The sequence below is a fragment of the Larus michahellis genome, chromosome 3 (assembly GCF_964199755.1).
Source record: "Larus michahellis chromosome 3, bLarMic1.1, whole genome shotgun sequence".
NCBI classification, from domain to species: Eukaryota; Metazoa; Chordata; class Aves; order Charadriiformes; family Laridae; genus Larus; species Larus michahellis.
Genome location: NC_133898.1, coordinates 18,734,432 through 18,746,457, shown reverse-complemented (window position 1 = coordinate 18,746,457; position 12,026 = coordinate 18,734,432). Strand labels below are relative to the sequence as shown.

At 42.8% G+C, this 12,026-nt stretch overlaps 1 protein-coding gene across 1 annotated transcript; it reads left to right on the top strand.

The window, feature by feature from the left end:
• Nucleotides 1–2,709: 2,709 nt before the first annotated feature.
• Nucleotides 2,710–8,412, top strand: EPCAM (epithelial cell adhesion molecule). Its single transcript, XM_074578210.1, has 9 exons — nucleotides 2,710–3,190; nucleotides 3,662–3,766; nucleotides 4,393–4,633; nucleotides 4,921–4,986; nucleotides 6,231–6,294; nucleotides 6,662–6,763; nucleotides 6,941–7,135; nucleotides 7,483–7,524; nucleotides 7,899–8,412. Exons 1-9 carry the CDS (start codon nucleotides 3,124–3,126, stop codon nucleotides 7,938–7,940), a joined length of 924 nt encoding a protein of 307 aa, XP_074434311.1. The 5' UTR covers nucleotides 2,710–3,123; the 3' UTR covers nucleotides 7,941–8,412.
• Nucleotides 8,413–12,026: the final 3,614 nt, after the last annotated feature.

The window sequence follows — 12,026 nt, the reverse complement described above, 5'->3', positions numbered from 1 at the left end:
TTTTTTTCCTTTTTGCTATATGATAGAGCCAGCAATGTGCTCGTAGCATTTAAATTATAATTTGACTGAGCTGTAATTATGCTTTAGTAAGTGTAAACCACAACTAGCCTACACTGCACTGCCTAATCAGCATTCAGCTATTTGATAAGAGGAGATATCTCCAACAGTTGATACAATTATCCTGTTTATAACCAACAAGCCAGGCCTTACCTTTAGAGCTGTACGCTGAGGAAAGTTAATACAGAATAGCCATTGAATAAGGTCACATATTCCAGCACAGTGTTATATATCGACACAAAAGGTAAAAAAAAAGACACTGCCTTCCAACCCCCTAGACACCAAGGTATCTCTGTAATGAAGCTACTTTGACATTTGGGCCCTTTTATGTTTTTAACCACGTGCCTGCTCCACTGGCTTTGATCCTACAGAGAAGCTTCCCTCAAAATAACCTGGAAAGAGGGTAAGATTAATGCTATTGTGAACAGTTCCTCATTTCCATTGCTTTGCTGGGTAACAACATTGTGTAGAGTTAACTCCCTCTGCTTCTAAAATACTGAGGAATGTTTAAACAGTAATTTCTTCAGATTTGGAAACATGGGGAAATTATAGATAATGAGCTCTTTATTTACTCCTGCAAACTAGAGCCAAATTAAATGCTGTACTACAAAAAGCAACACGATGCACCTATCTTTGCACCACAATATGATATGGCTTTCCACAGGTGATAACTAACAGTTCAGGGAAAACATGTGTTGTAATAAAATCCCCAAACACACTGTAGCAGGCTTCTTTAGTCCACACAAATACCCTAAGACCGTTCAACTCTTAGACTCTAAAGGTTATGGCTATTTTTTGTTTACTGACAGCAAAGACCCATCTGATATTTAAAGGTTGGCTGAAGAAGCAGTGCTACTTCCAGTAGTAGCCACTGTGAGCTTTCAAAACTGCAGACTAACGCTTGGATTTTTAAAATTAGCTACAGAGGTTTACCTATGCAGCACCAGGGCCAGGAGAACAAGGACGATTAGCATGCACCCAGCCTGTGTAGTTCTTCTACATTTACATATTATTAAAAAAAAAAAAATGGGCAAAAGCCTATCGTAAAATTTACTGTTCCTTATTATCAAGGCTTACGTAGTTCAGCTTGGCAGTTTGATAACGACAGGATAACTCTTCTCATCTTGAACAAACCGGTACATTTACATAGAAAATGAGCTTTACAATAAGGCAGGCATTTCTGATTCTATTGATCCTGCTCATCTTTCTGAAGAATGCCATCATTTGACAGCAGCAAAGTGAGAAGTCCGTATCTGAGACTTTAAAGCCTTCACAAGTTTTCACATTGCTAAGATCTTGCTCTTATTTTGACTCTTTAACAGGTGTATCAGAAGAGTATGAAGAAGCCGCACAAAACCACAAGAATCAAGATAAATGCTGCAAAAGTCTGCAAAAAGCTGTACCAGGAGATGACCCAAAATCCAGCCATTTAGCTTGGCCCCATCTGAGACAGCACCCACCCGATTTCAACAGTGCACTGTAGACAACGATAAATACAAAATCAAAGATATAATACAAACACAGCTGCATGCAGAGACAAAACCACAAAGACAGCTAACCTGCACTTACATTTCAGATCGTGCAAAGGTTTCAAGCAGTTTCATTAACTGAGGTCTGCATATACAAAAGCAGCAACATGTTTTTATTGTTCAGCGAACGTAAACACTGGTAAGAGGAAGTTTCAAGTCTTTGGAAACTATTGGTTTCTTATAAATGCAGTAACAGACTTAGAGAGATGTCATTCTGGTTTTCTCCTCTACTAAAATAACTTGTTTTTCCAGGACACTTACGTTATCTTTCAGAGATCTATGCATATTTTTTTAACTGAACTAATAAACTGAAAAAAAGCTGTGGAAAATATTTTTAGTGTACCATACCTATCTTTTGTCTTCCACCTTGGCATCACTTTTACACTTTGGAAAGCCATTTTAAAACCTGCAGCGGGTTTTCCTGTTTCCTCCTCAGCAACCTGGCAGGGCCCTGGCGCTACCTACCATTTTTGTAGGTCCCCACAAAACTCTGCTGCTCAGAGACAAAGCACAGAGAACAGCTTTTTTTCTGCACAAGGAAGTGCGGGCACTGCAGCACAGGACGTCTCTCTTCAGGGCAGTCCTGAGGGAGAATGAACCTGGTGTATATTTTAGAAAAGAAAAAAAAAAAGGCAGAAAAATCTTTAAGAAATACTTTATTCTATACAGATAGGTGCTCTGTTTTTTTCTTAACTGAGGGATTATCAGGATTTACTGTAAACGCTAAGTCCTCACGAAGTAGTACAAAGGGCACCACGGGACGTGAACAAAACTAACAATAAAGTGGGAATATTGATGACCAGCCGAGGGGAGATAAAACACAACAACCCCCCGCCCCTCTCCCGAGGGGAAGGAGGCGCAGGGCCCGGCGGCCACACGGCCGGGTGAGAGGCCTCGGGGCCGGCGGCCGCCGGGGCAGGCCCTCCCACGGCCCCGGCCCGCAGAAGGCCACCGGCAGCAACGGGAAGCCCTGAGCCGGGAGAGGAGGCGGCTTGGCTCCCCCAGCCTGTGTGTCACAAAACAAACACGCCTGGGAGCTTCCCCCCATGACTAAGTTTCTCCTCGACGGCAGGGGCGACCATTCCTCACCTCCCCGACAACGCCCCCTCCTCCCCGTCCCACCGCCCCTCCACCGCGGGCGGGGCGGTTTCACAGCCCCTTTAGCAGGAGCGGCCGCACCTCAGGACCCCCTCCCCAGGCGACCACCGCCCCCCCTTCCCCAGCCCTTGCGGAAGAGGCTATATTTGGGCCGGGACGGGGAGCGGCCACCTGCCCCGCCCCATCCAGTTTCACCCAGGTGCGGTGAGAGGAAAGGGAGGGGGGTGTCGGTTTAACAGCGCCCGGCTGGCCCGGGAGGAGGAGCTGCCGCCTGCGCGTCTCAGGTGTAACCGGAGCCGAGAGGGCGCGGCGCAGCCACCACCACCTGCGGAACCTGTCGGGTGGCTCACATCGGCTCGGCCGTCGCGCAGGCACCGCTCCCTCGCCTCCGCCCGCGCCCTCGGAGGACTCTTCCCCGGCCCCTCTGCCGACCCCAGCCATGAAGCTGCTCTGCGGAGCTGCGCTCCTACTGCTGCTTTGCACCGCCGCTTGCGCCCAGAATAGCCGTGAGTGTCCGCACCTCTCTTTCCCCCCTGCACCCCTTCTCCCAACCGGGTTCCCGCCCCGCCGCCCTTTCCTGTTGCCCCTCTCGCCCTCCGTCGCCCGCGGAGCCGCCCCGCTGGGCGACCCACTTCGCGCGACGCCACAAAATGGCGCCCCCTCTCCGTCGGGGTCCATGGCGGGTATGGGAGGGGCCGCCCCGCGGGCGGGAGGGTGAGGAGGGGGCAGCCCGGCGTCCCTTTGTCCCTAGCCGTAGGGGCCCGGTAGCCCGCGGGAAGAGCCCTGGGGGAGCCTGAGCGTCGCGAAGGGTGTTCTTGCCCTTCTCAAGGGAAGGGTGGGTGGGGTACGGGTGCCCGACGCCCGGCCGGCTCCGTCCGGTGAGGGGCGGCTTTGTCTCTCCTCCCCGCCCGCGGAGCGGCGGTGCCCCGGGGTGCTTCCCCGGGGGCTGCCGCTCCACGGCTCCGCTTCCTTTCCAGCCTGTATCTGCGAGAAGAACAAACGTGTGACCAACTGCCGGATAGAGAACGGCGTCTGCTGGTGCGATTCAGTGGGCTCCGGCGTCTCCGTGAACTGCAACAAGCGTGAGTGGGGCTGGGAGCGCTCTCTGGTACGGGGTGGCGAGGAAAAGTGCTGGTTAAATTTGGGGGAATACGTGAAAATGACCATTGAGTTCCTGGTAAATGATGGTAGCAAGAAAGGAAAGCTGCTTCCCGGTCTTCCAGGCCAACTGGTGATGGAAGATAAGTGTTTAGGATTCCTCCTGTGTGACTTGTGTGGATGTGCATACGCTTATACTGATGGAGGCTCCTCCATCCTTCTTAATATTCGCTCTCCAATGGCAAGGATTTCTCAAAGATTAATTTTTAGCTTCCTTGGAAGCATGTATCATGATTTTTCCTGCCAATGTAAAGGTGAAAGAGTTCTTGTCTCAAGACCTGACTCATGGTTCAGACTTGGCTAAGCTGTAAATGATCCTCTCGCTGTAAGAAAAGGAAAGTGGCTGGGCTTCTTAGGCGTTTGCCTTGAGAAGCTGATGTACCGTAGTTGTGTTGGCTTTATGCACTACCTACACGTTAGACACCTTCTCCCCCTTGTAATGGTTTCAGATCTGGTTTCCTTCTGATGTAAACGTGTGCTTTTACAGACTTAAGAGCTCTGTTTTGAACACTATGGTTGCTGCATAACGTGACTTTCTGGTTGTTTTTAGTGACTTCAAAATGCCTGTTGATGAAAGCGGAAATGAAAGGCTCAAAATCAGGTCGTCGTGAGAAACCAAAAGATGCGTTTGAAGATACTGATGGGCTTTATGATCCCGAGTGTGAAAATACTGGCGTTTTCAAGGCAAAGCAGTGCAATGGAACCACCTGTTGGTGTGTGAATACAGCTGGTGTTAGAAGAACTGACAAACATGATGCAGACTTGAAGTGCGATCAGTTAGTCAGAACGATGTAAGTCTTTCAACAGGGTGTGCTGTGATGTTAAAACATTCCTGTATTGAGCTCTGCATTGTAGAGGATTTACCTGTATGAGTGATGTGCTGGGGATGAATGAAGACAAAGCAATAAACACTTGATAACTGCCACTTTTTTTTTTTCTTCAGAAAGCAGTAGACTTTGGAGGAGGCTTTTTTTTTCTCTTGCTGCTCTGTTTTTTTCCCCCCGAGGTTAGATTGCTAGTATGTGGTGTTATATGCATGTGCTCTAAGAATATTCATTGTACTTGCCTATTATTTCAGGTGGATCATCATTGAAATGAAACATGCTGAGAGAAATGCTCCACTGGACACTGAATCTTTAAAGAGGTAAGCAATGATAGTAAGATGTTATGGCAATGTCTCTATGCGTGACAGATATCTCGTGTATTTCTAAACAATTGTTAAAAAGTATTGTTAGACCTCTGAATTAATTTGTAAGAAGACGTCTTAGAAGTGACCTACAGATCCTTCACAGAACTGTTTTAACTGTTTTAATTTTTATTGGAAATAAATTGACTGCTAATGAAATTCACTTCCATTTTAAAATTTGATTGCTGCTTTTTTTTATCAACTCAATATACTGAAGGAAATGGAAAGTGAAACTGCCCAAAAAGTAAACTGACAAAGATGGCAGAGGGACTGCATAGAAGCAGCAGGAGAAAAACAAGAGTTTAGCTATTTTTTGGCTAAAACAAAATCCTGCTTCTCTTTGTCAGAGGTCATATAGCAAGAAAAATGTTCTTGTAGCTGTTAGATCCCCCCCCACTGGAACAAAAGCTGCTGCTCTCTAGCTTCTCTTCTGAAATCTCAAAACTGTTCAGACTCTTCTCTCTACCACTGCAGTAACGTATGTGTTTATTTTTCAGTAAGTGCATCTTTGCTGTTGGGAATTAACAGAGCTCTAGTATAATTCAGTAATGAGAGTGCACTGTGTTTGGTTGGGATAGTGTTAATTTTCTTGGTAGCAGTCAGTATGGTGCTGTGTTTTAGACTGGTGACCAAAACAGTGTTGATAAGTCACCAGTGTTTTAGCTGTTGCTGAACAGTGTTTATGTAGTGTCGAGGCCTTCTCAGACCCTCACTCTGCTGCCCCACTGAGTAGGTTGGGGGTGGGCAAGAAGCTGGAAAAGGGGGGACACAGCAGAGACTGCTGACCCAAATTGATGAACCTTATTGTATAATGTCATGCTGAGCAGTAAATCCGGGGGACGTTTTTCCCCAAGTAGCCATTGCTTGGGGATAGGCTGGGCGTCGATCTGCTAGTGGTGAGGGATTGCTTTTTGTGTCACTTGGGGTTTTTATTTCCCCCGCCCAACCCTTTCACTCATTATTAAACTGTCTTTATCTTGACCCATGAGGGTTTTTTCCTTGCATTTGCCTTCCTGTTTCTCTTCCCAGTCCTGCTAGTGGGAAGTGAGAGACTGAGTGAAGGTTTAGCTGCCAGCTGGGGTCAGCCCACTACAGAGACTGCAGGAAAAAGCCCAACTAATTATAGTAGTCTTCTCTGCTTCTGAAAATCGACGTGTAAAATAGTACTGTTCTTAACAGCTATGGCTTTAATATCCTTACAGGTTCTTCAAGGAAACAATTACCAGTCGTTACATGCTGGATGGACGCTATATAAGTAGCATTCTGGTAAGAGGCACATAAGTTTTAGTAAAGTATCAGAATTTTATTTTGTTGTGAATAACTTTGAAAACTTCTTTGACTAATGCAATACAGCATGAGTCTTATTAGAAGCTCTTAAAGTGGTGGCAGTTACTGAGCAGCTAGAAAATAGCTGTATCTGAACTGAAATACTGAGAAATTACATATTGTTCTCCTCAGTCTGTAGATGAATTCTTACTTTGCTTTACTAAAAAACTGGAATTTGAATCCTACTGTAAACAATTGGCTTGAGACCAAGTACCAGAAACTTGGTTCAGTATGTGAGTTCACAAGTTGGATTTAATAGTTGGATTTAAACCAGCCCCTCCTTAATACCATACTATATTTTTTGCAGTATGAAAAACCTTACATTACTATTGACTTGAAGCAAAACTCCTCTGAAAAATCTTCTGGAGATGTGGATATAGCTGATGTGGCCTACTACTTTGAAAAAGATGTAAGTGTGCCATGGGTGAAGTCTGCCAAAGACTAGATGTGACTATTGCATTACGCTCAGTAGTCTTACTGCATACTGGCTAAAGCAAGATGAATTATTGCAGTGCCTAGATGAATGCCCATTACAATGGGAATTAGCAAGTCTTTTTTTTTTTTTTTTTCCCCTATCTGTTCTTAGGTAAAAGGTGACTCCATCTTTCATGATAACATACTAAACATGAGTTTTGGTAATGAAAGGCTCAGTTTTGAGAAGACATCGGTCTATTATGTTGATGAAATACCACCGGAGTTTTCCATGAAGTCTCTGACTCCTGGCCTCATCGCTGTCATTGTAGTAGTAATAGTAGCAATAGTTGCTGGAATTGTTGTTCTGGTAAGTTCTAACAAAGCTGCCAAGCAGAACGGGTAACAGCGTAATTTGGGAAATAATGACATACCAGGATAATTCAACTCTGATAGAAACAATCTTCCTCTGTAAACTGGCTGCTTTTTTGAAACTTGGGAGGTGGGAAAGAGGTGATGGACGTACATACTATGACTTTCAGGTCATAACTGAAGGCTGTTGTGTGGAAAATGAAAGTGTTAGGGAAAACTCATCGAGGTGAAGGATGGGTAAAGGACAGCTTAAAGTTCAGAGTTTTAAAGTCACAATCAGATAAAGTTACAATGTAAGCCAAGACTTAAATAAAACTTCACAATTATTCTGTCCTTCTCTTGCAGGTCCTCACAAGGAGGAGGAAAGGGAAGTACGTGAAAGCAGAGGTAACTAATTTCTGTTTATGGTTTATATGTGGGGAGGAGGTTGGCCAGAATCCAGAACCACGTAAGCTTGTTATAGTTTCTTAAACACATCTGAAGCACCCAAAGCAAGCTTTTAAGGAAAATGAAAATACTCAAATTCTGTTAACTAGTTTTCATCTCTGTATAGTTCACCCTGTTTGTTCTGTACTAGTTTCAAAGGCAGCTGGTGAACTGCTGCATTTCCCGGGGTGGGGGGCAGTGCTGACAGCAAGTACTATTTTTACATATCTATAGCAAGGGCTATACAATCCACAGGAAATACTGATAGTCTTGTTCTGTGTGAACTATTGAGAAGTAGCACAAATGTTGATCTCCCTCTACCTCCTCCCCTCCAGGTAAAGGAAATGAATGAAATGCATAGAGGGCTGAATGCATAATAAAATCGGCTGACAACAGAGTAAGATTCAAAGAAGACGACGACAGAAACATTGGAGGCATGGATCTTAACTCTTTAAAGATTACCCCTGAAAGGGAGGCAAATATGCTCACTTGATGATTGCTAAAACTCTAACAGCCAAGACTGGTAACCATGCTACTATTTTTACTTTTATTTGAGAGTTAAATCTTAAACGCCCCATCTTACTCAAGTCAAACTTAAATACTGCTCCCTGATTTTGTTTTTATTATGATAATTAAATGAGTTGTCAACTGCTGTTACTAGGGTTTTGGAGCATACATGTTTAAATGGTTATTTTAGCCTTGTGGGAGGTTTATGGAAGATAATGATTTTTGTAGCCACGTTGTAACAAAATGTCTCCTTATAACTCAATGTGATGTTTTTATGGCTGTTTGTACATATTTGAAGTTGTAACTTTTTTATGACTTGAATTAATAAAACTTTGAAACAGGCTTCTAATTCCTCTATGTTGAAATTATGATGATCGGGTAAGTTATTGTGCTTACAAATTCAGCAGTGTGATATTTCCTTAAAGCAAGCAACCCCAGCATAGGTGAAAATATTCTAGAACTCCCATAAACAAAGTTTGTATTAGCCATCTAATATCTCAGTAGCATGATTTTTTTCTTAAAGCTATGAAAATTATGCTTTATCCTATTTTCCACTCTTACTGTGCAACAGGAGTAAAATGATAAAATGGATTGTTTATATAAAAAATAAGCATGCTGTGAATGTAGCAATTTCAGGAATGCATAGACTGCTCTTTCCAATGCTATGTAAGTATTTATAGTAAAACAAGCCTCTAATCTAGAACATCTGTGTAGGGTTGGGGGTGGGTAGGCCTGGCATCCAAGGGTTGAGCTGGGGATGGGCTATTACACCATTACCCTGATTTACATAGCTATCCATTACAAAGAAGGTGTTGCACAGCTAGAATCTGCTTCTGCTGTTATTAATGTTTACTGTCATGGAGGCTGACCGAACTTGGAGGCTATCTGCCTCCCAGAGCTCTGGATAAAAGAGCTTGCTTTGGCAGTCAGTAGTCTAATGCATATCGGCCAGCAAGTTAATATGTATAGTCCATCCAGCCTATCTGATTTATAAAGGAAATGCTGTAACTCCTGTTGCCAAAGAAATAATTACATACAAGATAAGGAACTGAATGACAAGTCATATTACTAATCTGTTTTTTGTTTTGAGCCCCCTCCCTAAAACAGGAAAAGTAGGATAAACTACTGAGAGGACATTCTACTTACTGTGTTCGTAAAATTAAATGTGAAACGTACCCCACTAGAGACCTTGTGTGCATCTGCTAAATACAACAGGGAAGTTGCTGAACTGTGTTGAACGTACCTCTGATGTCACAGCTAACCAGAGTATCTGCTGCCTTGGAACAAGGTGGTAGCTGACGTGTGTGCTGATGTGTTGATGTTGCAATGTAGGCAGCGACTTTCCCTTGGGTCTTCCAACATGTGATGGGTGTGTGTGCTGAGCTGCTGGAGCTCCCAGGTTTTGATTTTTCTTGAGTCTATTGTATGCTTTGGGAAGCAGAGATGTGCAGATTGATTTTTTTTTTTTTTTTTTTTTTTTCTGTGTTGAGTTGCTGCTCCTGGTAGGCACAAAAATCCTGAAGCAGGGAATTTACTGCAGTACTTTACAGCCTCTTCAGGCGGTTTTTTCAGTGACAACTTCTGTAGGGCAGAATATATGTCTGCCAATATATCTCACTCCCTTTCTCCCCAGGTATGCAGGCAGTCTGCTGAGGCATGATGAATTTCCTACAATTGTGTAAGCTGTTAAACAAACGAAGCCTAGTTTACAGTAAGCTTGTCTTTTGCAGTTGTGTGTATTATTGTCTTCCCCAATTCTTCACACTCCATATCCTATATTTTCTTAAGTCTCTGCAATACGGTATCTTTGCCACTCCTTTCTTCTCCCCAAGATCATAATGCTATTGTTTCCTCTCCTCCTCTTCCTACCATCCCCATTTTGTATGTTTTTTTTGGCCTGCGGGACAGAAAGAGATGTCATGTGCTGCGGCTGGGCTGGGAGATACACATGTGTTGACTTGACTGGCTGGTGTGTACCTGCTGCGTGGCCTGGACCTTGTCCCAATCGGTTTGTTTGAACATTGTTTTCTCCCTACTTTTCCCACAGTAGAGGAAGGCATTTAGATACTCTTCATTTCTTTTACCTAGTGCAGCTTTTCATGTTAAGATAAGTACACAAGCTTAGTGTCTCTAGTACAGTCGTCTTCCTTGTCAAATTTGACTGAAACTAGCCAAGGGGTTAGAAAACCACGAAGTTTACAGAAATTAATTCAGAAATAGAAGACGGTTAACTAAATTCACAGCTGAAGGGATCGTACTGTATCTGTTTTTAAACTCAGTTACTATGGTACAAAAACAATGCTGCTCAGCTCTCAAAATGGTGATCAATAATAGGGTTTTCCCTAGTTTCCTTTTCTAAATAGTTTTATTGACCTTTGTATTGGCTTTTGTTTTGTTTACTAAATGCTGTATGTGGGCAACAGTCCAGCTGCATAAAAGTTTGTATTTATAGGGAAATGGAAAAGGATGGGGGGGGGAAAGAGTTGATTAATAAGTGTATCAGCATTCTGCAGATAAATTGTGTTTTACAGTTTTTTACAGCTAGAGGAGATTGATGTGTTGAAACTTTAAAAAAAAAAAAAAAAAAGCCACTATCAGGTAGTGTCAACTCTCCACATATGCCTGTCATGTTTCTTCTCATATATAGAGCAGCTTTGAACCGCTGGCAAAAATGATTGCTATTGAAAGATAACTTGGTATTAAATAGCAAATACTAAGTGTTCTCTATTTTAATAATTAGAAAGCATTCAGCAAAATTTAAAAGTTTCCTGTAAAAGAAACAAACCAATAGAACTTCCTAAAAGAGTATTAGTCACGGCATCACTTTTTGGCGAGGTAAATATTTTGATGCTTCCATTTGCCTAATTCATTAACTTCCTTTGTTGAAGCAGCATGTTTTTTAAATCTAAAGTTGTATACACACAGTGCTGATACCATGTTCCCTCTCTTTTAATGTAATGTCAATTGCGATAAAGGATATGAAGGGCAGACTGAAGATTTATTAAATAATTTGAGACTGAATAAATGAGATCTTTTGTTATAGGGAGGGGATGGACACAAACTACAAGAAACTATAGTAATAATATTTATCTTAGTGCCTATGTACAACATGGGAAAATAGTGTTTGTATAGGCAAGTGCAAATCTATTACTTCCTTATGAATTATTACACTAGCATATATATATTAGATATTATTAATGCTGAGAAAAATTAAATAAATGTTTATGCAAAGACAATTAGAGACCTTTTAAGAAGAGGGTATGCAAATAACATATTTGAGAAAGCACGACCAATAAAGTCTATAAAACTTTCTTCCAAAGAACTAAGTAATCCCTAAGCATAGTTTCCACGACTACAAAATGAAAGGTCAGCGTTGCTTATGTAGGGTCTGTTGACAGTAGCACGCTCATTACCCTCCTGAACAAGCATAGTAAGTTTGGTAAGAGAAATGACATTGTTTGTGAATCATGTTTATTTATATCCTCACCTGACGGACTTTGGTTGCCATAATATACAGTGACTTTGGGTTACAGACTGCTTGAAATAGGCCTGAAAAATATTCTAGAAAACTAAAAAAGCTTGCAGCTCTGCTGCTCTAACTTTACAAGTGCTAGTTACCGAATTCTAGCAGCTCCCAGAAGAGGCTGCGGTCTGGTATTACAAAGGTCCATTGCTGGGCAGGCAGGCAGGCTCTAGGGGTGGCTCCTATGTTGGGGATAATTGGACCCATCCACGCAGAGTTTTATGAACTTTGCTGAAATCTTTGTCCTCCTTGTCTCAGCAATGAGATCCAATGGTAGCCGTATGCAAGGGGAGAGGGTGGTAGAGAAAAAGGAAGTGGTATGTAATGTTAGAGGCAATGCTTACCAGGTTATAGCATGTAAAAACTTCATACGTGTAAGAAGTGGGTTTTTTTCTTTACTGACCTCTAAAGGCACTGCAGAATCCTTGCGCAT

What these genes read in the sequence shown, in the direction of transcription:
- EPCAM (XM_074578210.1), top strand. Translation starts at nt 3,124, where the DNA reads ATGAAGCTGCTCTGCGGAGCTGCGCTCCTACTGCTGCTTTGCACCGCC. An exon ending in GACACTGAATCTTTAAAGAG is followed by an intron (nt 4,987 to 6,230) that starts GTAAGCAATGAT and finishes ATATCCTTACAG; the next exon opens with GTTCTTCAAGGAAACAATTA. An exon ending in CCTACTACTTTGAAAAAGAT is followed by an intron (nt 6,764 to 6,940) that starts GTAAGTGTGCCA and finishes ATCTGTTCTTAG; the next exon opens with GTAAAAGGTGACTCCATCTT.